The 24,962-nt window shown below is 37.1% G+C and overlaps 3 protein-coding genes across 6 annotated transcripts; 2 read left to right on the top strand and 1 right to left on the bottom strand.

Moving 5' to 3' along the window:
* The first annotated feature begins 1,307 nt into the window (after positions 1 to 1,307).
* Positions 1,308 to 10,583, top strand: LOC147285255 (Protein kinase superfamily protein). The gene is made up of 15 exons (XM_086243119.1): positions 1,308 to 2,767; positions 3,485 to 3,783; positions 3,872 to 4,016; positions 5,422 to 5,537; positions 5,989 to 6,197; positions 7,012 to 7,497; positions 7,592 to 7,632; positions 7,992 to 8,060; positions 8,350 to 8,450; positions 8,565 to 8,649; positions 8,741 to 8,839; positions 8,938 to 9,006; positions 9,597 to 9,728; positions 9,827 to 9,921; positions 10,162 to 10,583. Exons 1-15 carry the CDS (start codon positions 1,907 to 1,909, stop codon positions 10,256 to 10,258), a joined length of 2,904 nt encoding a protein of 967 aa, XP_086099245.1. The 5' UTR covers positions 1,308 to 1,906; the 3' UTR covers positions 10,259 to 10,583.
* A 2,553-nt stretch (positions 10,584 to 13,136) lies between these two features.
* On the top strand, positions 13,137 to 14,325 carry LOC147285254 (uncharacterized). Its single transcript, XM_086243120.1, has one exon. It carries the CDS (start codon positions 13,509 to 13,511, stop codon positions 14,163 to 14,165), a length of 657 nt encoding a protein of 218 aa, XP_086099246.1. The 5' UTR covers positions 13,137 to 13,508; the 3' UTR covers positions 14,166 to 14,325.
* Positions 14,326 to 21,081: 6,756 nt separating this feature from the next.
* Positions 21,082 to 24,128, bottom strand: LOC147285253 (uncharacterized). Of its 4 annotated transcripts, none has more exons than XM_086244519.1 (5): positions 23,998 to 24,128; positions 23,631 to 23,822; positions 22,076 to 22,985; positions 21,821 to 21,996; positions 21,082 to 21,516 (listed from the first exon to the last, which is right to left on the bottom strand). In XM_086244519.1, exons 2-5 carry the CDS (start codon positions 23,730 to 23,732, stop codon positions 21,286 to 21,288), a joined length of 1,419 nt encoding a protein of 472 aa, XP_086100645.1. In that variant the 5' UTR covers positions 23,733 to 23,822; positions 23,998 to 24,128; the 3' UTR covers positions 21,082 to 21,285. The 4 variants fall into 4 exon arrangements, with proteins under 4 accessions (XP_086100645.1, XP_086100648.1, XP_086100647.1 ...); XM_086244522.1 differs by having other exon boundaries at positions 21,082 to 21,504; XM_086244521.1 differs by having other exon boundaries at positions 23,631 to 23,798; positions 23,998 to 24,109.
* Positions 24,129 to 24,962: the final 834 nt, after the last annotated feature.

Below are 24,962 nucleotides of genomic sequence, written 5' to 3'. Positions count from 1 at the left end.
TTCATTTGTTCCTTACATCTCTCATAAACCCTAAATCTCTCTCCCCCATTTCTTCCCCATATGTTATTTCAACATATATATATATATATCTTTAATTTGAAAAAATCCAAAAAATACAAATATAATGTTATATGTTTTTAAAAAAATATATAATGGTATTAAAGTGACCCATAAACTCACTTATGCTATATAGCTAGTAACATGCCCATTCAAGTAAGAATGTCATTATTTTAAGAAAAGTAAAAACATTTTTTATGTGTAACACATGACAATACAGTTCAATGATCATAATAATTCATTTGTTAAGTTTATTCTCAAAGGTCATTCATGTAAAAAAAATCAGTCAAATCGGTGATTGTTTGGTTATCTAAACTGTGAAGACAAATATAGTCTGTCAGATAAACAATAATAATGTTTGATATAATAAACTGGCTAAACATTTTTCAATCTGACTGATCTTTTGCAAAAAATGATATTTGAATGATGTTCTAAAATATAGACAATTATGATCATCAAATTATAAATTTAAAGATAATATTATTACTTTTATTAAAATAAGGCTTCCTTACTTGAAAATTTCTAATATAATAAAGAAGATCATGTAATGTCTACATGCAACCATTTAGCATAGCCATGTACCTAAGTACTCACAGTAGCTGCTCATGGTCAAAGAAGCAATTACAATTGGCCTAGTTGGACCAATCTTATCCATATTCCAAGAGTCAGAGCCTATAAGATAAGCAATAATGTACACTCTAGGAAACAATAGATTAAAAACCCTAATTGAAGCAAATGTTAATTTAGGGAAAAAACAAAGCCCATTGATGATAAAGTGAAAGCATCACGCATACCAAGTGAAGAAGAGGTTAAAAAAGATCACCAACCCAAAACGCATTAACAGCCAAACAACTCCGCCAAACTGCCAAAGTATCAAACCTCCAACCAACCCTCACATGCCTTCCTCAATAAAAAAAAAAGAGAGAGTCCATACTCCGTACTCCACATTACGAACGTAAGGGCAATCTTGTAATTTCGGCACGCAGTTTTCCGAAGACGATATTCCCCTTACCCTTTCTGTACAAACAATTTTCTATTCACGCAAGGCACATAACCCCACGATTGGAAACCCCACTATCTTACGCTGCATGCGCAGTGTATACCCTAGCACTCTAGTCTCACGTGTCGGAACGAATTTGGTTCTAATTTATACGTGGAGTCATAGAAGCAAGTGTGCGCATTAAGCCCAGCGCGCTTGTTAGTATCCATCTCTCCCGTCTCGTTATTAATTTCAATTTCGCACCGATTCATCAACCTATTCGAGTCTTGGCTCTGATAGGCTCATTTGCTTAAAATACAAACCTAAAGACTCCAACGCCCACTTTGGCCTCTCTCTCTCTCTCTCTCTCTCTCTCTCTCTCTCTCTCAAACCGCCATTACTACTCCATCGAAACCTCCAATCCAAACACCATTTCGATCCACACTTTAAGCTTCAAAATCAGTAAGAGATCGAGGAAGCAAAAAGCTGGGACTAAGTTGAAAGCGATCGTGATTGTGAAGCAATTCATCAGCTGAACGGGTTTTGGTTTCGCCTGCGTCGAAAACAGAGCGATTCGCCGAAATTGTACGGTCAGTAGGGGTTTTTATCTTTTTCTTCTTCGTTAGTGTATTGTGGATACGTTGTTCTTAAGCTTGAGAGAAGAGGCCGGGAGCTAGCTAGCTAGGAGCAGTATTTTGGTTTATGAGTCTGAGAAACGACGCCGTAAGGATAGACAGAGTCTGAGAAACAACGACGTACGGATAGACAGAGACGGAGAGAGTCAAAGCGCGCGAGGTTTGTGCACGTGATCATAATCTGATTGCAGTTGTACGTAAAGGTTTTTAAGGTGTCCCGGGAGGTCCGTGAAAAATGCCTCACAGAACGACTTACTTCTTCCCGAGGCAATTCCCGGATCGCCGGTTCGATTCATCCTCCTCCTCCTCCTCCTCCAAACAACTGACGTCGTCGTTGTCGTTGCAAGATCATCACAAGAAAAACGACGACACCACCACCACAACCAACAACAACAACAACAGCAACAAAGAAAGCGACGTCGTAAAATCCGATCAGTATTTCACGGGCCAAGTTGACAACACCAGTGGTAGTAGTGGTGCCACTACTAATCAATATTCCATTAAGAAGCAACAGTTGGCTGCCTTTTGCGACTGGTTCACCGAGAAAAAGGGGACGAGATCCAAATCCAGTCACGTGAGGGGCACGAGATCGAGATCAAGATCGTCCACGTCATCATGTCACGACGAGGATCGCGACCTCTTGCTCCCGCGCGCGCCACCTCAGCATGATCATCATGATCATGAGGTTCCTACTGCAGTACCACCACCGCCGTTGCCGGAGTCTTCGACGCTCAAGGACTGGAGCGTTGACCAGAACTTTGACCGGCAGGTCTCGCTGCCGAGGCTTTCGAGCGGCGGGAGCAGCTATGCGGGGAGCTTGTTCTCCGGGACCACGGTGGACGGGAACTTCTCCTCCGGGGACGTTAAGGACTCGTCGGCGACGACGAGGCAGATGGAGGAGGTGGAAGAGGAGGAGGAGAGCAGGAACGGCGTCGTTGGGGTAGGCTTGGCGCAGAGGTCTAAGGAGAGTTACTATCTGCAGCTTCTTTTGGCTAAGAGGCTTAGTTCTCAAGCTAGTCTTGGTAGTGAAACGTTGCTTCTGCATGAGACTGGAATTGAGGTTTCGGATGCTGAGACGGTGTCGTATCGGCTTTGGGTATGTATATATTCGGATATTCCCCTTTTCTTTTTTATTTGTTTTGTTTGGGCTCTTTCTCTTTATTTCGGTATTTTTTTTTTGGGTGAATCTCTTTATTTCGCTATTAATTTCCTAGTAATGTGGGTTTGAATTGCTGATGTTTTTGGTTTTCGTTGTTCTTGATTGTAAGTGCTTTTACTAGTGGGTCCAATAGTATGGTCTATTCCCAACTCCTATTAGTTGCTTGTCTTTTTATCGATCTCACTCTTGTCATCTAGTGCTCCATTGTATTTGTCACTCTGTTAGGGATAGAGATAGCGAATAGATGTATCACCATACCATTAAGTTGGGTAGGGAAAATGCTTAGTGTATTACAAAAATTCGCTACGCTTGTTTATACATACATATATGCACATATACACACACGTATACAAACTGCTATAATTATGTGTGTTAGGCGAGACACGTATGAGTTATTGGTTTGCTACTCATATTAAGTATTTTGTATTTTTCTGTACCATTAGGGCCTTTGATTAATATATGCCATTAAGATCTCAGTGAATTGTTACAAATTAAAATGTTTTGAATTCTTTGGCCAAAAAAAAAATGTTTTGAATTCCAAGGTTGGAATTAGACTCTTTAAGGTTTTTCAGAGTTCAATCTTGTAATGAACTTGTGCATCTCTAGCCCTGTAACTCATCTTTAATGAATATGAATTACTTGTACCCTTTTCAGGTCAGTGGTTGCTTGTCTTACACTGACAAGATATCCGATGGTTTCTACAACATTTTGGGCATGAATCCATATCTCTGGGTGATGTGCAATGATGTGGAGGAAGGTAAACGGCTACCGTCATTGATGTCACTTAAAGCAGTTAAACATGATGAGACATCAATGGAGGTGGTTCTTGTTGATAAACATGGGGACTCTCGCCTCAAGGACCTTCAGGATAAGGCACATGAACTGTATTGTGCTTCAGAGAATACCTTAGTGTTGGTGGAGAAACTTGGCAAACTTGTTGCCATCTACATGGGGTGGGTTTCAAATTTCCCCCCTTTTATCTTGAAACATATTTGGTTGTTTAATTATATTATAGGTTTTCTGAGTCACTTAAATTTGAAGGGGTAATTATCCCGTGGAGCAAGGAGATCTCCACATGCGCTGGAAAATGGTTAGCAAGAGATTGAGGGATTTTCATAAGTGTATTGTGCTCCCCATTGGCAGCCTATCAATGGGGCTTTGCAGGCATCGCGCTATTCTTTTCAAGGTGACAACATTTACAGCATGGTTCTGTTATTTATGTTTTTAATCTTCACCTCATTCATTCTGATTGGCCACTACTATGCCAATCATAAATTGTTCATCAACATATTTCATTCTGTTTTGATCTTTACATGATGCACATGCGTGGTGAGAGAGTGCAATGCAGGAGAGTAAATACTTGTATCATTGTGTGTGGGAAGAGGAAGAAGTTAGTGACTTCCTTGGTGTGTCTCTGTCTCAGACAGTCATGTAGGGCATCCTATACATTAGAGTTGCACTGGTCCAATGGGGTCGTCACCTTGTTGAAAATCTTCTATTGTGCTTCTTTAGAAAATTGTAGCCCCCACAATACTTGTCATAGGACATCCTAGTTTCTTTTTCTGAAGAAGGTTAGAAATGTGAGCTAGCAGTGTCGTAGAGTCCCAAGTTTTTTTAAATTGACATGGCCCTAAATGTAAAGTAAATGTGAGTGTTGTCTGAAAGCTAGTTCCAATTAGTTGCCTTCATCTTATGGCATAGTGCTCTGTAGGGAGGTTTCTTGGGGTACACATCGCTCAGGATGGAAATTCTGACATCTCTTGTTTTTTGTTCTTTGTACAGTTATGCATGTTTTTGTTTACAAGAAAGTTACCGACAGTAGCAGTTGTGATATATCCTTCTCAAAATTCATTTTTGCTTCAAAACTGATTATCTTCTTGATGTGCATATCTGTTTGTAAAAAATTTAGGACTCATATATCCTAATTGTGCAAGAACAGTTTAAACATATATGAATCTGTTAACAGGGTGCATGGGTTTCACATGAGAATGCAACTGAATTAGAAGCATCAAGTGACACCCACAATTATATAGATCAGTTATTATGAGTTTGCATCCTCTGATCATTCAGTGAGGTATATGTAGCTTTGCAGGTGAACTGACAAAATTGTAGTCAAATATGATTCTCATGGGGTTTATATGGGGAAATCATCCCTATACCTTTTTCTTCTTTTACCCAGAATGAAATGTTTTGCAAATGTAAGGCCAACATAATTAAAGAATATTATTGTCTCTTGCTTGATCATATACCTTTGAGCATATAGTGTACAAGAGTAGTCGGTGGCCTAAGTGCAATGATGTCTTGGAACTCAGTCGACTTGACATCATTGTTAAAGGCGCTTATGGAATTTCTTATGCCGTTTCAAGCAAAACCATTGGCGATAGGTATAATGCCCTCATAATTGATTTTAATCTATTGGGTTTTTGTTGGTCAAATAAAGTACAACGTGCACTCATGTCACATGTGTGTTCATTTGCACTTGTGTGTGGCCTGATCATACTTCAAGTGCATGTGGAGATATTATTTATTTTGTCATTAGCATGCTGTTTTCTTGAACTAATATCTAAAGTTCATATATTTTTCATATGCAGAAATTGGCAGACCACATAGGTTTGCCTTGTCGGATAGCTCGTGGTTGTAAGTATTGTGTGGCAGATCATCGGTCCTCTTGTCTTGTCAAAATTGAAGATGACAGGCAGTACTTGAGGTCGGATACTTTAATTTTTTGTAACATTTTTCTTGCTTACAGAATTATTATGGTTTTCTTAAAACCTGAACTGTCCATATTTGTCATTTCTATTCATACTGCTGAAACATAGATATCGACAGTATCAATCATTCTTTGACTTTTTTCATTACATGTTATCTGGTGTCAATATATTCAGTAGCATTAAATTATGGCAGAACTCTGGGTCACTGTCACTCTGTTGTATTTGATATTGAAGAAGTTTTAGCCATAAGTGCATAACTAACTTGACTTTTGTCGTATAAGTTCATTGTTTTCCCTCATCATACGAGGTTGTTATTAATGGTGGACTTTGATATGTACTTGATTCTCCATACTGTGTCATGTGTGGTAGAAAAAAACGTATTCACTGTTATAGTGTTATTTACTTGTTCATTTTACATATAATTTTCATGCTTTTTTTTTTTAACAGGGAATATGTGGTTGATCTAGTTGGGGAACCAGGGAATGTCCATGGTCCAGATTCCACAATCAATGGAGGATCTCTTTCTTCGATACCTTCACCATTTCAAATTTCTCATCTAAAAGAATCCCAACAACCTTACAGGAGTAGTGGATTATGTTGCCAAATTATAAACTCAAAGCACACGCGTGCTCCTCCTGAAGATCCTCTCTATTCGGGTATGTTATGTCATGCATACCTTGAAGATATATCTTCCATTATTTTTAAGCATTAGACATTCAAGGTTTTTGATTTCTAATATTTTTCTTCTTCAAAAAAGTGTTAGAAATCGAAGGGGAGCTGAATGAACTTTGGTGGAGGCATCATTGTTACTATAACAAATATATGAACATTTATGTATGTATATAATTTGAATCTCTAATAGGACACAAATTATGTTGACCGATCGGTTGACCGTGTTGATCCATCATCCATATCAGTGGTAAAGATTTTAATTGCAATTAAAATACTGAATGGGTCCTTGTCTATAGCATTAAATTGCAAGTTTGCAGCTGAATAGATACTTGTGCATGTCTGGCTACATTTTTGCCTCTTTGGTGAATTCTTTGACAATAAGCCATTATTGATACATATTTTAAGTGTCTTTACCCACTTCATACTAGGATAGTTGATACGTACTCAAATTTTAGTTCTTGTCAATATTAGGTGGACTTTACGTTGTAGTAGGAACCTTCTGTTCTCCTGAGTTGTCACTTAAAATGGGCATGCTCTCAGATGCTATGTACCTTTTTATCTAGCCAAGTATAAATAAATTTTAGGATTGCAACATTTTAGTAGAGTAACATGAAAAATGCTTGGCCCTCAGTTTCTTTTTTGTTTGTTTGTTTTGTGTGTGTGTGGCTACATAGAGGAAAACATTTATTATGTAGCCTGCTTTCACCTATGTTAGCCTACATAATATCTCTTACAGTCTTTCTCCCAAAATATAGCAAACCTTAGCTTCTTAAATCTCTAAAGATCAAACTATTGCAGGCTGTGGGGATGAAAGTCAGGTCATCAAGGAAAGCAGTTTGCATCCAGCTGATCAAACTATATTTGGAATCGAATCTTCTCTGATGCCTTTGGAGTTGAAAGGGAATGCTCAGCATTGCCTTCTTCAGAGTCCAATGTCATCTTGCGTCCAGGGTGACGGGTCTGAAGCTCTTGATGTTGCTGCTGCTGCTGTAGCATCATTAGAGGAATGCGCTAGACTTGGTGAAGAAAATATTGTTAAACAGCAAGCTTACAGAAAGGAGATTGTAGTATCAACAAGTGATGTTATAAGTAACAGTGTCAAGCAACTTAAAGTAAGTTTGTTCAGTCAATCAGATCTAGAGGAGATTAATAGTAAACTTGTGAATCAAGGCAGATTTTCTACTGTGACTGTCCCGAGGTACTTGAATCTTGAACCATCTCTTGCAATGGACTGGCTTGAGATCGCATGGGATGAGTTACATATCAAAGAGCGTGTTGGTGCTGGTATTAGTTCTCCCTTTTCTTAACTAGATATATCTTTACATTTTTTACTACTCAACCTCTTCCACATGAAATCACATACTCCTCTCCTTTTCAGGCTCATTTGGGACTGTGCATCGTGCTGAATGGCATGGATCGGTTAGTATCTTGTTCCTTGTGATTTGACCATGACTAATTGTTTCTTCAAGTAAAAATGGTTTGGTTATGATGTGAATACTTTTAATCTGCTATCCTTTCATGCGATTAATTTGATGAGTGATGTATATTGGGATTTGGGACCTTTCTTAATATCATATCATTGCAGCATTTGGCCTGCGTGATGATAGATGGTCAAGGGGAATTTAGTTTTCTGCATAATATATTCCTTCTTATGATGTCTTCAGTTAGATGTTGAAGTCTCTCCAATATATCAATGTAGTATTCTGCTGTAGTTAATTCTTAATTTGTTTGCTAAATACTTCCTTTAGTTAGTAAAATTTATTGATGTTACAATGCAGGATGTTGCTGTCAAGGTTTTAACTGTTCAGGATTTCCATGATGATCAGTTGAGGGAGTTTTTACGTGAGGTATTGATGTAGTTAACTGTTAACCTGATATTTTTCTAAAATGCATATTTGTGCCCATTTGCCTTTTATACTGTTAGTTTGTTTTGTGCTCAATGTACGTGGTTCTTGGAGCCATCTTCTGTCCGTCAGCAATATGTAAATCATCACACTGGAGCCTTTTATTTGACTATGGTGCTTTGTACAATTGTACTACTTATTGTGTACAAAAATGTGGTCATGTATGATCATAGCTGAAGTTGACTTTCACATTGTACTCTTTTTTTTTGTCTGACTTTCATATTTTATTCAGGTTGCAATTATGAAACGTGTCCGCCATCCAAATGTAGTTCTTTTCATGGGTGCAGTTACAAAGCGTCCACATCTGTCAATAGTGACAGAATATCTTCCGAGGTAATCCATTCAAGTATTAGTATGGTATTTGTTCACTATTAATTCTTCTTTGTATCTGTATCATTAAGTAGTCATTCTTATTCCTAACCATTGCTCCTGGTGTTGGTGGAGCAGGGGTAGTCTATATCGCCTCATACACAGGCCAGCTTCAGGGGAACTTCTAGATCAGAGGAGGCGGTTGCGCATGGCATTGGATGTGGTTTGTGCAATTTATCATAATTGGTTTCTTATTTACTTGATAATAATGTTTGCTGTTGGTAAAAGAACTTTATATGCTATCCTTGATTCAGGCCAAGGGGATCAATTACCTCCATTGTCTTAGCCCTCCTATTCTCCATTGGGATCTTAAATCTCCAAATTTGTTGGTTGATAAAAATTGGACAGCGAAGGTACTTCGAAAAAAAAAAAAAAACAAAGAAGTTTAACATTTTGCTTTGAGTTCTCCAATTGGCTTGTTACAAAGATAATTTCTTGCATTTATTCTCAGGTATGTGATTTTGGGTTGTCCAGATTTAAAGCAAACACTTTCATATCATCCAAGTCTGTTGCTGGAACAGTAAGTCTCTCTCTCACTCACACACATCCGCACGCACATGCTGACACACAAATATCAAATGCTACTTAGTGTACTCCTTAATTTGAAAGGGAACTACTTGTATACCCACCCACCCCCGGCCCCCCAAGTCCCAACAACAAATCAGACCATGTTGGATGAATCATTCTTTATGCTGGTAGTCCAATTTGTGCTTCCCAAGAATTAGAATGCAGATGTACCACCTGGTCAATGTTTTATGTGGTTTTTGTCTTACAAATTAATTGTTTCGAGGGTTTAGAGTTGTGATACTGCCCTATGGTTTCACATATTTCAGTATTCAGTGCATATATTTTGGCTTGATTTCTGCTTTCAGAGATCAACATTTATGTGTTTTTTTTCAGAAGCAGAACTTCTCTTCATGAATATGCAAGCGTTAAAAACCTTTTTTTCTTTTGGTTTCATATTATATTTCTTGCTGCATTTGGTGATTTATGAATGTTTACTGTAAATGACTATGAAATCTTGTTATGTCCTCCGTATAAAGTCAGATATTTGCATCAATATTTTGCAGTGCATCGATCAACATGTAACTCACTTACTTTTATATTCAGCCCGAGTGGATGGCTCCAGAATTTCTTCGAGGAGAGCCCTCAAATGAGAAGTCTGATGTCTACAGTTTCGGAGTAATCCTTTGGGAACTTGTAACCATGCAACAACCTTGGAGTGGACTTAGCCCTGCCCAGGTACAAGTCATGAGCTTTTGACATCGACATAATTATACGAGTTCATTCTCTCTTTCCTGTTTTTCATTTATTGTGAACTGGGTTGTTCATTCTCTCAGGTAGTTGGAGCCGTTGCTTTCCAGAACAGAAGGCTTGCTATCCCAGTCAACACTCCCCCTATGTTGGCTTCGCTTATGGAATCCTGCTGGGCTGAGTAAGTATTACCCTAATCCCCCTCAATTTTTGTCACAATACTTTAAGAATGATCTGATGGAAGGGATGACTCAGTTTTGCGGAAACTCTGTGTGATGTTCTCTTGCTTTTCACTTTCATTTCCTCCTTAAATGCATATGCTGAGTCAATTCAGGTCATTCTTTTCTGCATGTGATGTTTAAGGATCCCATAACTTGCAGTAGATTTAATATCTGATGTCTGTTTTTTTATATATTGACAGTGATCCTGCTCAGCGCCCATCATTTGCTAGTATAGTTGAGTCTCTAAAGAGGTTGCTCAAGTCTCCTCTGCAATTGGTGCAGACGGGTGGAACGTAAAAGTTGAACCTTGGTAGTCAATTTCGCTACGACTAACAGAGCTTCTTTGAAACTATAGATTTAAGATATGTTTCTTGTCTAACCTAATTACGAAGCATTCGAACCCACCCGTCATCTATACTGAAGTGGATGTTGTTCCCTGTATCACAATGGTATCATAATGTACCAAACACTTACTGAAGATTTTAGCGCGAACTAAAAGTATAGAAGAGCATGCAAATGTGTTCTTAATTTCTCATTTGCATTGACCACTTCACTTGTACATTCACCTCTACCATTGCCCTTTTTAACTTTCTAAATAAGCTTTTTTGAGTTCTTTTTTTCCCCTTAAATTTGTGGTAAATGGGTTTTGTTTTCGAAGAATTTCGGTTTATACTTTTGTGGACCGACTAGGCCTGAACAAATATGTTTGATGTTGAAAGAAGTCCAATCAAAAAATTTCAACTGAATATGGTTGTTTGCAATTCAAGAATGTTGAACTTAATTTTATGCCATTAACCAAGTACGTAATTTTCAAGAATATTTGGTTTACAAAATATGACTTATCGTAAAAGAAGCATGTAAAAAATGTTCGGTTGTCTTGTACCGAATGTAATAGACTTGTTCGGTTATTAGTTTACCTTTTCCAGTTTGGTTGTCTTGTTCATTACATTGCGTTTGTAGTTGTATAATTGTATTCACCAATTAGCAAAAATCAGTTGGCCTGACCATCAACCTAAACGAGGATTAACAATTAAGGATTATGCATTATGGTATAATGTTCTTCAAATATTAGATTTGATATCACACGTTTTGGAGATCAAGAGGCTAAGGGTGAAATTGTACTCTGACTTCATGGGTGTAACATGTAGTTAATTGCTTTTACGATTGGGTTTTTTAGATTAGTTTGTTTTTTTGTTCCGGAAAGAAGATTACAATTTCTGTCCTCGATGAACTAACAAAAGGAAAAAACTCAGGATAAAAATAATTCAAAAATATATATAAATGTCAGCAAGGTAAATGAATAATGTATATATGTGTTAGCAAATGATACTTATTAATAAACATGTCAATGGATCAGAATTTAATCCAAATATGATCTGAATTCGATGTAAAATATGGGATATGAAATTGTGGTTTTAATATAATAATCTGATTACGATTCGAATTCAATAATTAGTTAATTTTAACAAATTCAATTCGATAATAATTCAATCCGACCTAATATATTATTTAATGTACTTTTAATAAACATTATCTGAATATAAAAGAAGTTGAGGGTTTTTTTACCACGAAAATACACTTAAACAATCATACTTATTCAAAGTTAAAAATAATATAAAAAAAGAATAACACTAAACCTAATACTAGTATAATTTTAATCAAGTTTATGTCTCTAAATAAATTTGATTCGAATTTGATACTAGTCGAATATTGATTGACATGTTGAATTTGATAATCCGAATATGACCTGTTGGAGCAAAAAATCACCATGATACGTGGCGATATCCTATTTGCTACAAATAGTGAAGACTAAGTCAAAAAAATGATGTGTTAATTATAATATCTTAATTATCAATTTAAAGGTATCATTGATTAGGATTTAGGACTCACACTTTTTGAATTATCAATATTACTATTTCAATTAGACATTATCCAAAAGGAAATTAAAGAAATTATTAGGACAGAGAGAAGGAGCCCAATCCAGCACGTTCTCCACTTTCCAAGTTGAAGTCTCCATTTAAGAAATCTCACAATTACATCCTACAAGACCCACAATTTGTGGAGGAAAATCATGAGGATTAGTTGAAAAATTATTATAAAACTTCATTCAGATCAATTAAGAAAGGTACGTGAAAATAATTTTGAAGACATTCAAGAAATTCATAATTCTGACAAGTTAGACAAAAGAATTTAATTCGCTTCACATCAAATGTTCGCGCTTCTTAACATATCATTATTGAGTAAATTTTTTTTAAAAAAATTTCGAGTTCAACATGACCCAAAATCAAATAAATTGGGATATGAATTTAGATGGATTTAGGTCAAACCAACATTCCGACCTGAATCTGATCCATTGACAAGTCTATCTGTTAATTATAAAAAAAAAAACAGTTAATGATTATTAACTCTCATTTTATTTATAAATTACTAATTAAAAAGCCTACTTAGTTAACTGTAGTTAACTTAAGTAAATTGCGTAGTTGAGAAATTGAATTGAGAAGGCGGCTTTCATTAAATAAAAATATCCACTAGCTTCCACTCAACTCAACGGATTTTGCTCCTCTGCCTTTAGGATTTGTGTTGTTTGCTGCTTTCCAAAAGATCTTCACCATTGAAATAATCTAATGGTTTTAAATGTTTCCACATAAAAATAATTATTTTAACCAAAAAATACGGTTTGGTTTATCTCTCATTCTCTATATTCTTCATTTCTTCCTCCCACTCTCTCATCTTTGATCTGTCTCCCTCTCTCCCCTCTCCAGGAGAAACCGTCCATGACTACTGAAAAATCTAAGATTCATTATGATTTCAAACAAAAAATATTTAAATTGTCCATGATTTTGGCTTGTTTAATTTCCTTGGATCTCTCAATTGGTTTTAGATCATTTTGTTAATTAACTGAAAATATATATAAATATTACACTAGAATTTTCAACAATTACAATCATGTAAATAAAGAGATCTTATAATTCTATAGTTGAATCGTATTCTAAAATTTTGAAATAAAGAATGTTCTGATATTTTTTTTTGACAATTCTATCATCATTAATGGCCCTGTAGATATATAATGACAATGGCTTTACTTTTTTCTTACTCATCTTTGTATTAAAAAATAGACATCTCATTCAATTACGTACTTTAATGCAAATTAATGCAGTTCTAGATGTTTCTGTTTAAGATATGGACTTGTATCTGCAAGTACTGGAGAGAGGGAAGGAGGAAGGCATGAAAGGGTGAGGCAAGCAAAACTGTATTTGTGGGGAGAAAAAATAATTATGCCGATGTGTAACGGTAAAGACCATTAGATTATTTGAAAGGTCAAGATCTCATGAAAGGCAGCAAACAGCACCTATACTAAAGGCAGAGAATCTCAATCCGGGGATTCAACATAGTCGACGCGCTTTCCTCTTCTTCTCTCTCCCATCTCCATTTCCCCAATTTCACAATCGAAACAGAGAGATTGATCGAAATCGCCATCGAATCGAATTGAGAAATTGAATTGAATTGAGATTGAGAGTAAACAGGCAAGCAATTCAAGCAAGCAATCATGTCGCAGATGATGACCGACATATTCCTTCAAATCGGCCTAATCCTCCTAGTCCTCGTCGCCTTCCTCGCCATCCACAACATTCCCCAAAAGGCCCTCGCCTACCTCCGCCTCCGTTTCCGCAGCCGCGCCGGCGTCCGCGCCAAGCGGCACTTCGTCCTCGGCGCGCAGCTCCTCGCCCAGGCCCAAGCCGCCGGAGCCTCCCGCTCCGCCGCCGCCTCGCTCTCCAAGCAAGCCCTCGACGAAGCCGACAAGGCCATCGCGCTCGATCCGAAAGACGCCGCCTCCCACATCCTCAAGGCCCTCGCCCTCGACACCCAGGGCTTCAAGACCTCCGCGCTCGACGCTATCGACGTCGCGCTCTCTCCGCTCGCCGTCAAGAGCTTGAGTCAAGAGGAGCTAGGCGACGCGCTGTTCAAGCGGGCCGAGATTAAGATTTCGATGAATAAACGCGCCCGGGTCGACTCGGTGATCGACGATTTGACTCGGGCCGTGGCGCTGAGTCCGGAGAATGCAAAGGCGTTTTGGACGTTGGGAGAGTATTATGAGGGGAAGAAGATGAAGGAGGAGGCTAGGAAGGCTTACGAGGAGGCCTTGAGACTCCAGCCCCGGTTCGCCGCCGCCAAGGAGTCGCTGGACCGCCTCGGTTCTGAGTAGGCGAACCGGTTCGGGCTGAGTTTTTTTCGGCTTTTTATTATCTTGTCATTTTTGTTTTTAATTTAGTTTTTTTTAACCAACGGTGTGTTTACACGTGTACCGTTATCTCTCACTGTGGGTTCCATTTTAATCAAGCACTGATGCTAGAAGCTTTTCTCCATAGTAGTGAATATAAAAATCTATCGAACGGGAAATATGCTTTTGATTTTCTTTAAATAGTTTCACATCAAATATGGCAATTTATTAAGAGGCCCTCTTTATTAAACTAAGAAGTAAGAAGACTTCAAACACTTAATAAGACAGTGGAAGCTTCATATAAACTCCCCATTTATAATTTTATATGCTTCAAAATGTGATACCTATCAACATTATTTTAGTTTTACTGAAACTAAAGTTTAGTTTAGTCAAAAAAAGAAGACTAAAGTTTAGCAGCCATATAAAGTATGAAAGGTCATAAGGCTTGTGGGAATTGGTCTTTCTCCGGACAAAAAAACAATTGGTTTTTCTCCAAGAATGAGAGGACGATACATGTCCCTTTTGGTCCTTAACAGACAAAAATAGCCTAGAGGTAGCCGGTAAAGCAAGTCAAAATTCATGCAAGGGTTTTGACCCAAACCGACGTCGTTGCACAGGGATGACTGTTGGGCTTCTTAAGCAGATTATCTCTACCAGACCGCAACTTTGGGCTTAAGGCCCTGCTAGACATTCTTGTCTAAATGGCCTATAACTTAAACTCCATTACACAATAGGCCTAAGTCCCTCGCGCCTAACTGATCAGTGGCTGAGCTCAGTTCAAATGAAGAAATAGGTAATGGGGGAATCTATGATTATGGAAGTTACTCAAGTAATTAGTGGCTCAAATTCACATTGAAGATTTAGCACCCAATGGTCATCTTATGGATGTAGCTAAGGGAATTTGGGCTTTGTTTTCTAATTCTAGTTGTCAGTATGTGTTTCTTGTTCTTGTAATAGATCGGCTCATTTGCTTGTTCGGCGCGCTTTACATTTTAGTTCGATGTTGAGCTGGTTTGATACTTTGATGAAGCCCCTAAGCCCCTAACTCGATTCACGATCAGTTGGCTACTGACTGTATAATTCCTTTATAGTTTCAATAAAAGCTTCTCATTCAAGCAAAAAAAAAAAAAAAAAAATCAATTGTAGTTTTTTGTACTGATCAAAAAAACATTTTAAAATCGAAAGATTTGTCACCTGAAAATGTCACAAGAGGAGTTACCATAGTTATTCAATATTCAATTCTACTAGCAGCACAAAAAAGACAAAATCGTATTATTTCTTTCCTCATTTGGGCACACAGGCACAGCTATACGAAAAACAAAGCTGTAAACTCTGAAGCAAACAGAGGACGCACACAGTCACACAAATCCCATGCTTGTTTGAACGTTGCTTGCTTTTGACTTGTAGCTTGTTTTTTAGTTAAAATATGATGGGCTGCAAGTTTTATGTACTCCATAAATATGGAGTTTCTGAAATAGAGAAATGCTAAACACCTTCCTCTTCTTCTTCCTTCACAACCAAAACCAACTCCTGCACCCCAACAACGGCTTCTTGTTAAATCTGCTGCTTTTTGCTCAACAAGCACAAAGAAGCTCCTTTTAGAACCAAGTAGAAGTTTGTGTCCGAAAAGCAAAAACCCCAAAAACATGAGCCTCCCAAACTCAGTCCACTTAACCCAGGTGGGCTCTTCGACCCCTGCCTTTCCTGTGGAACCTCAAAGCTTCTTCGAGTTAGTTCCCGAGCAGGCTCTTCAAGAAGAAGGGAAGCAGCTTGTAAGTTGAACATTTGCTTCATTTTGTTTATCTCTTCTTAGTTTCAGTTTGTAATGCTGAAACCTTTACCACCATGTTCTGTTTTCTCATCTTAAAAAAAGAAGAAGAAAGAAACTCGAAACTAGCATTCTTTTCATGTTTTTAAGCACCCAAAAGAAAAAAAAAAAAAAAAATCTGGTTTTGGCGTTATATTGATAAATATTCTTCATCTATTTTTTTCATTGGGTATAAATGGTAACTCAAACTCAAAAAGGCAAAATATCTAAGAAAAATGATGATTTGTCTTGCATATGCACATGCTGTGAATTCATTTTTATTGTATTTCACACTACATATTCTGGTGATGGATGATCTCTCTGAATCATAATAGCATTGTGAAAGATTTCTGCTTTTAAAGTTTTTGTGATCAGTTTGTGGGTTTGGTTTTGGCAATAGTATCCAAGTGGTGAGGGTGGTGTGGTGTTGATTTCTTGCATTTACCTTGCTTTTTACTAGCTGTATTCTGATCAGCGTTCAAGCCTTGTTTTTTCTTTTTGGTGAAAGTTTGAGGCTTGTTTTTTCTTTTTCTTTAGATAAATGTTGTTTAGCTAAGTTTCAACTTGATTGCATTTACATGCCCTGGTCTTGGTTGCTGCACAACAATGTCATATATCAGCATTATGTGTGTTTGATCTATATGGTACATAATTACATTTACATGCTTATCTTAATTTGAGGAAGTTATCAATTGCAGCAAATACCAGAGATCACTGTGACCTCTGACTTTGAAGCAACAAATCCCAAAACAACAAGAGTAAGATGTAATAAATCTGGAGCTGATAAGGCTGGCACAAACAATCATGCTGCAGCTGATGTAATCGATCTTGATGATCACCATGAGATGGGTTCACTGTTGACTGAGGATTCCACAATCAACTTGTCCAAAACCAAAGTTGGGAAATACATGCAATTTGTTGATCAAGATGGATACAATTTGCTTGGAGAATATCTCCAAAAAACAGGAAATGGGTGCGTACCTACAACTTCATTCTATATTATACATTGAGTGTATATTTTTTACATTATGTTATTTTTTGGTGCATTATTAATTTGGCATTGTATTTACTGGTAGGTGTATTCTTTTTACTAACAGGTCTACTGTTTTTACTAAGATGTGCACCTGCACATCATAGTTGATAATCTTTTTTATTTTGTGACTAAAAAGTGAACTTCAGTGGTTCTGTAAAACTATTCTCATTTCACTTAGAACTAACCTTCGTTTGTATTACGAAGTATAGTTCTAACCACAACTAATTCTTGTGATGTTACTTGTCTTATGAACTAGTGTACCGTTTTGGGAATGTGAGGTAGCTGCGGTATACAAAACCGATATTGTATCCTTGGTGCGAGACTCAACAGTGAGTTCTAATGTAAGTGTAACTACTGCCCAAATTTTTGTATTTTACTTTTGGATTATGGCGATTTGTTTGAACAAATAGACGGATTAATTATTCAAATGGGAAATGGTTTTTGCAGGTTATTGATTCATTTGCAACTATTTTGGGTAGAAAGCAAGCCACACACGCTGAGAGGCAAACAAGATCTCATTTTATGCCCTCCTATTGTTGGGTAAGAACTATGCAATTACTTGTGTATGAAAATACCTTGTTAGATTAGTAACCTATATTATTTGATATCTTTTTAGTGTTAAGAAGTCAACTTAAAATAGTACCTAAATAATGTTGTATGCAGGAGCATATCAAAGATGGGAATTATGATAAACTGAGGCTCGTACTGTATGACGAACTTCTTAAGAACCTTGGACGAGCTGATTTTATTTTTTTCCCATTGACACACAAGCGTCAATTTCACTTCACACTACTGATACTTAAGATGGCGGAAGGAACCTGGCATCATTACAATCCATTGTTACCAAGAGGAGGTGCTAAACGGGATCCATGTTTTGTGGAGGCCAAAAAGCTGGTAAGGATAGTACTCAACAGTATTTGTCTACATGAATTTTTGTATGAACAAAAATATTGAATTGTGGCATACATGAATGCAGCATAAGGAAGTGTCAGGTTTCATGAAATGCAATAAAGCAATTGCAGATCAAGTACTGTCAACTGGAATGGTGAGAAGTGAGTATCTGATGGATGGCAAGCCATGCAGTAAAAGTGTACCACTTAGAGCTGGTGAGGAAGAAGCTTTCCAATTTTTAAAGAATGCAAACGTTGAGTTCCCATTGGTACCAAGTCCAGTTTGTCCACAACAACATGAGACATCGTAAGTTTTTTTTCTCTGAAATTTTGTCTTTGGTTTGTCAGTTTTAGATGGTGTAATATTGATCATCATTGCTCATGAGTATGAGTTCATTAATAGGGTGGATTGTGGTGTGGCGGTAATGTATTTCATGGAGCATGTATCGGAAGGCTGGATGATAGACAACAAGTTTAAGGACGAAGACATGACCAAAATGAGAGCTAGAGTGATATTATGTTTCTTGAATGGACCAAAACATTTGGAGATAGATTATCCTGAGGAACCCAATAAGAAATTAGATGATGCTTCTGTTGAAACCTCAGCATTGCCAAAACGAAGGGAGATATCAACATTGCCAAGTCCTTTGCCTCAAAAGAAAAAGAGAACTAGTTCAAGCACGAATGCTGAGAGCAACATCAACTTACCAAATGGGGTTCCACGTCTTGAATCAAAAATGAAAAGTACCACAGAACCTGCAAATCCCCCCTTGTTTCCAGTAAATCTGTATATCTGTGAATTTGTGCTTCATTAGGTCTGCATTATAACTTACAATATTTTGGATTTTCTTTTTTATTTTGGAGGTAATGCAGGCCCCGGCAGAGTAGCAATTGATCAAGTCAAGAAAAAGAGGAGCCCCATAAATAAAGGTACTAATTCATGAACTCTGAAATTGGTTTGTCTAGCTCTCTTGAAATTGGTAAGTCCAGGAGAATGAGAAAGTCACAAAATTAAGGCTAAGGAAATCTGATTTTATTTTATATTGACCTCACTGTAGGCAAATACAAAATGTCAAGGATTGGCGGGCAGGCTACTCAGAGCCAAAGGCCTCCATCTTTGGGGGTTCCAAGGGTTCTTGAAGCTGCCAATAAGTTTGTCTCAAAGAATCCATTTTTCAGAGTCTCTTTGAGGTCATTGCCCAAACTGTTGGTAGGGTCATTGATAACATATTTATACAACTTTGCTTCAAGCATAAATACCACATTCAACCTTGTTACTTGTATATCTATCTTATGCAGCATATACCAGCTAGTTTTGCCAAGAGTTTCATTAAACAGGGGAAACAAATGGTCACGCTTCTGGTCGGAGATAGATCGTGGCATGTAACTTTGATTGGTTATAGTATCCAATCAACGGCTAAATTTTCTGGTGGTTGGCATGCATTTGCAACGGACAATTGTTTAAGAGCAGGAGATGTTTGCATATTTGAGCTGATCCAGAGAAATGTCATCGTTATGGATGTTCACATTTTTAGAGCTTGATTATGCACAAAATAAGTCATTTAAAGAGGTGTGTTAGGGTACAAGAGATTGGATTGGTTGAACATGATAGAATATGGAAGGAGAGGTATTGTGTCAGTGTGAGAGAAATTTGGTGTTATCTCTGTGTCTTTTGTCATAATTTGGTATTGTGTCCTTTGTGCTTAATCAACTATGTATGACTAATTCAACTATGTATGCTACTGAAATTTATATTGCATGACTAGTTGGACTGCTCGATCAGAGCTTGATTTAGAAGATTGAATGCCGATGTCCTCATACAATGTCTTCGATCTGTCTTAGAAGATTAAACCAGTGAGTCTTCAGTTGATAGCCATCCTAATTAGTTTCAATGTTAGACAACAAAAACTAACCAGATAAGCCAGTAAAGGCATCTATGCTTAGCCATCTCTGCCTTTCATTCAGTACAATTTTATGTGATCTTAAAATTTGGGATTTAATTTTGGACTTATGATGTTAGGGTAATGTTCACTTGCCAAATTGTGAATCTAAGTCACACACTTAGTTAGGAATCAATCTAATCAATGATCTAGATTGAAATGTAATATTATTATTGTGTATTTGAGGGGAACATTTTTATTGTGATGTTATATTACTAAAAGTTTAGATAAGTTCCAAGTGGTGAGGGTGATTGATGTAAAGTTATGATTAGAATAGATGTTCATATTCGATTCCCTCCAATGTAAAAAAACAAATTATATAAATTAAGTACCAAATGTACTGATCAATTTCTTCTTCTGTGCATTTAATGATTTAAACTACATGGTAAGGCCAATGACAAACAAAAGGAAGCCAAGCCACATTGGGAAAATGTGACCTACACTATCTCACGCAATTCATTCAAAGATGGACAAAATGATGAACTTATAACAAGCAGCAGAAGCCAATAATTAGTCCCTAGATGGCTAAAACTAGAACAAGCAGCAGCAGTGTGACTACCATGCCACAAAATATAAGAATTAAACTAGCAAAACAATTGAAAAAGTTGAAAACATGTCGCGTGATGCAAGGTTGCCACGTGTACCAGTTTTCTCCACTCAAAGACTTGGAACTTGTTTTGGTCGAAAAAAGACTTGGAACTTGGAAGAGGCAAAGGTACATAATCCTAAGAAAGTATTCGATCAAGATATGTTATTGTTGCTCTTGATTGTGTAAATGCAGGTAAGAAAGAACAATACTTGGCTCTTCCTTCAAAGGCCAACCCCATCTCACACTCATGTTCTTAATTTATGGTCTTTCCATTTCATGTATGAATTAATGTTTCATTTATTTGGAAGGAAAAGATCATAAAGGACATATGTTTTGAGAGGAGATTGGAGGAGGTGCTACTTCAAAGGAAGGAGCCAATCATTGTTTGGTAAGAAATACAATCTGTCCATATGAGTAAATAACCACCAAATCCTCAAAACACAAGTCTCTTTTTTATTTTTGCAAGTCTAAACAAAGTCTAAACACACAACATTCCGCATATATAAGGAAAGAAAGATAGACGTTTCTAAATTGGTGGTGCTTATATAAGGAAAGAAAGATAGACGTTTCTAAATTGGTATGGCACTTAAACTATAGAACGATGAGAATAACAGAAGCAATACACAATATATATCAAAAGACTAGAGGCAAACATGTTGTATTCAAACTTGGAAGCTGGAGACACCAAAGCGAAATCTTTGGACAAAATGCATGCAAAATGAAAGTTTCATTTGCTTAATTTCCTAAATGTACCAAATGGAGGCAGCCTGACGCACACAAATATTCCAAAGTCTCAAATGCATACAACATTGCTAATTAATATCTTCAAACTGAAAAGCAACTCAACTAACATCTAAAAAATGAAACTTTAATCACAGCATCATCTCTCTTAATCAGCTCAAAGACACAAACATCATCCACATTCAAAGCATGTTCTTGTACAAAGTTGCGCCAACCTCCAGATAGCCTGGTTGAGCACGAGTTATGGACACACTTGATAGGCCACAACTTCTTTGAAACTTGAAGCTTGATGTTGTCTCTCCTTCCCAGTTGGTTCATAAAACTCTTGGGTACAGCCTGAAAAAGTTAGATTAAATGTAGAATATTGCATACATAGTTGCAAAGAAAATGTAGATATGATTCACCAAGCGATTCAACAATATGTTTTTTAATCAGGTTCAACTCATAATATGACTTTCGCATAAAAAGAGAAATTAAAAGTTAGTGATTTCCACCAAGTTCATCTAGAAGACCTAATATTGCATCTTCTTTTTTTTGCCAAATTGAATTACGTACTATTACCAAGGATGGTGGCAAACATTATTATTGTCACTAAAACCAGTCAGTTATATGCGTCAAAATGTTGGGTTCATGTTCATACCAGCAGTCCCTTGTGCACAGAACCAGGTTTCAAGACATATGTGAAGAAAGGATACTCAGAAGAGAAAGAAGCAGAGTAGTTTTTGGCTGCTTCAAGAGCTCTAGCTTGACTAGTGCTTGGATTTTCCACATGAGCCTTCAAAGACTTCTTCTTTCCAGAACCCAACTGATCATCTCCTGCATAAGTTAACCAAAGACATGAGCACATGCAGTTTTCAAAAGGATATTAAAATTAATTATCTGTTCAGAAACTTACTGGGCAACCCAATTTCGGAATCCCCACTAAGTTGATATGTATCTGATTCAGATGCTTCAGATTCAAATGCTTCCGATTCAGATGTTTCAGATTCAAATGCTTCCGATTCAGATGTTTCAGATTCAAATGATTTATATTCAGATGTTTCAGATTCATCAATAACAACTACATTTTTAATGGAACTGGTGGCTTCCCTAGTCCTAATTCCATCAGCTGATGAGCCTTTTAAGCCTTGGTTATCTACATTCTGCTTTCCATGTCTGCTGGAGCTGCCCACATACTTCGAACTTGGGTACTTTCTGTGAATTGCATTACCATGTCCCTCAGTACTAGGCAACCCAATTTCGGAATCCTCACTAAGTTGATCAGTTTGAGGCTCATCAATATGCATAGATGTCTTAGGGTCAGACGGTTCTTCAGAGTCAGATGCTTCTTCAGATTCAGATGCTTCAGAATCAATAATAACTACTTTTTTGATGGGAATAGTGGCTTGCCTAGTCCTAGTTCCAGCAGCTGAAGAGCCTCCCTCGTCATCTACATTATGCTTTCCATGTCTGCTGGAGCTGCCCACAAGCTTTGGTGTCGGGCACTTTTTGTGAATTTCATTGCCATGTCGTCCCTCTGCATCAAGAGGTCTGTCACTTTGCCCAACGCCCATTACAGACTCCCTTTCGCAGGCATTCGCTCCAAATATTTCAACATCAAACTCAAAATTCCCAGCATAATGGAAAACTAGAAATTCACCCATATTTAATCCATTGTCATGCACAAACTTCTTCCAACCCTGTTGGAAAATGAACCTGTCATTAACCTTTTTCAGATTAACCTTCCAAGCTCTAACGGGGGTCCGAAGAAGAGACTTCTGAGGTACCTGTCCATCAAAATGCTTGTAGAAAGCTAGCGGTATTTTCTGCAACAAAGTGATCATGGATGTAGATATAGATGAATAGTACTGTGAACCAATACTCAATTCTTATATAAATTATTTCAAGACCAGATTATAAAGACAATAACTTTTGTTGATAATCACTATGAAAAAAGAAAAAAGCAATAATCTTCACAAACATTTCAAGGACTTAACCATCAGTGAGAAACTGATAAAGAATTTCATAGTAAGGAGGGAGGGTGCTTATTGGTTAAACATTCAAGAATCAATACCTTAACCAGTTTATAGATTCTTAATTAGGGACTAAAGAGGCTAGCCTAAGGTTCATAGCATAACCCAGGCGGTGCATAGAGTACTCCAATATACACAACATGAACTCAGTTAGAGACTAGATATTTAGGTGGTCTATCCATACGTACGCTGATACTCATACTCATAGATGAGCCAAACCTCATAAATATGTCATTTCAGAAAACTCAAAATAATATCATATAATAGGATCATGAGTATGACATACAGAGTAAAGCATAGAACCGAGCTGGGAGCCTGGGATATATAAAACTATAATGATTCCTTTTTTTTCATGCATTTTTTCCAGAAATAACATGGGTTTTCATTTTCATGTGAAGTGTAGAATAGAGTAGATATATAGGAGAGAGAGGGACTTACCAACTGGTCAGAGAAGTCATCTTCTACAAGAACCTGGAAAAAGGAGGGTGGTCTTCTTGCTGCCCTGGGTCTTCTTCTTGCCGCCATTGATCTTCTTGCCATCAGGATTTGATGGGTTTCTTCCTTGGTTTTGGTTTTGTTTTGCTTATCTTCTTCCTCTTCAGGGTTCTGAATCACAGAGCCAGGGGAGGCCTATGGACCAAATGACAGAGAGCTACATACCTTTTCTACGTTTATGATATTCTAACAGACTTTTTAAAATATTTTATTTATTTATTTTGATTTCCAACTAACAAGAAAATGTAAACACTAAATTTACAATTTTTAATTTCTAATAAGGACATGAACAATATTAGTTAACACTTACTTGTGATGATTATGAAGTAGTGACTGTAGTGGATCATCAAACTTTTGTACGAGGTCTCCTTTGGATTCCAGCTAGCACAGGAGCAGGCTATGATCTGCACTCTGCAGACTGCAGTACTGCTAGCTTTTGACTGGTGAGACAGAATGTGGTCCAGCAACTATTTCATCACTATCATTTAACTTTTTTTCAATTGGAAGACTTTTTCTTTTATTTCTACTTTAAATTTTATTTCTTTGTCCTATTCTAATTTTTCATAATGTTTTAAGAGTCATATTAGAAATTTAGAAGATTTACAAAAACCAATGCTCCTTTGAGAACAAATATTTATAATTCAGTTCAGAGCTAGATTAATTACTCTAATTTTTTGGATATAGAGTGACATTTTGTATTTGAAATTACTATATATATATACACACTTTGGATCATTTGAAATTCATGCATTTTTTTTTTTCTCGAAAAGTTCTAATATCTAGATTTGAAATCACTTTTTTTCCAAATGGACCCTTTTAGAGTTCAAGATTAAAGAAACATAATGCATGCATATATGTAAGTACAAATTAACCAATAGTAGTGTAGTAAATAGCAGTCCACTTCTGATATATATGATCCTCTAATTAGTACTAGCAGTAGTGGGATTATGACTTGGGTTGGACAAAGGCAAAGAGCCTTGTTTGTTGAATTATGATTTGGGGTCTGGTCTAGTAGTGATGATAATTATGATTTTGTAATCTAGTTTCATAAACAACAAAAATTAGAAGAGGAAACCCCACCCAACTAATTAAGCTAGCAGCATGATTAATGCCAACTTGCCAACTTGCAATATGTGTTGCACGTAATTGTGAAGGCACATTAATGCCTGAAGTAAAATATGGGCTGAGGTCTACGCGGTTGGGTCACCAAGACAAAGTCCATAATGTGGGGATTGACCAAGTGGTGACCAAGACAAAGACCATAAAGAGGTTTTT

This window comes from Dryas octopetala, chromosome 5 (genome assembly GCF_963921425.1).
Source record: "Dryas octopetala chromosome 5, drDryOcto1.1, whole genome shotgun sequence".
NCBI lineage: Eukaryota > Viridiplantae > Streptophyta > Magnoliopsida > Rosales > Rosaceae > Dryas > Dryas octopetala.
Note: the sequence above shows the minus strand (reverse complement) of the source record. Positions and strands in the feature narration are given on the sequence as shown.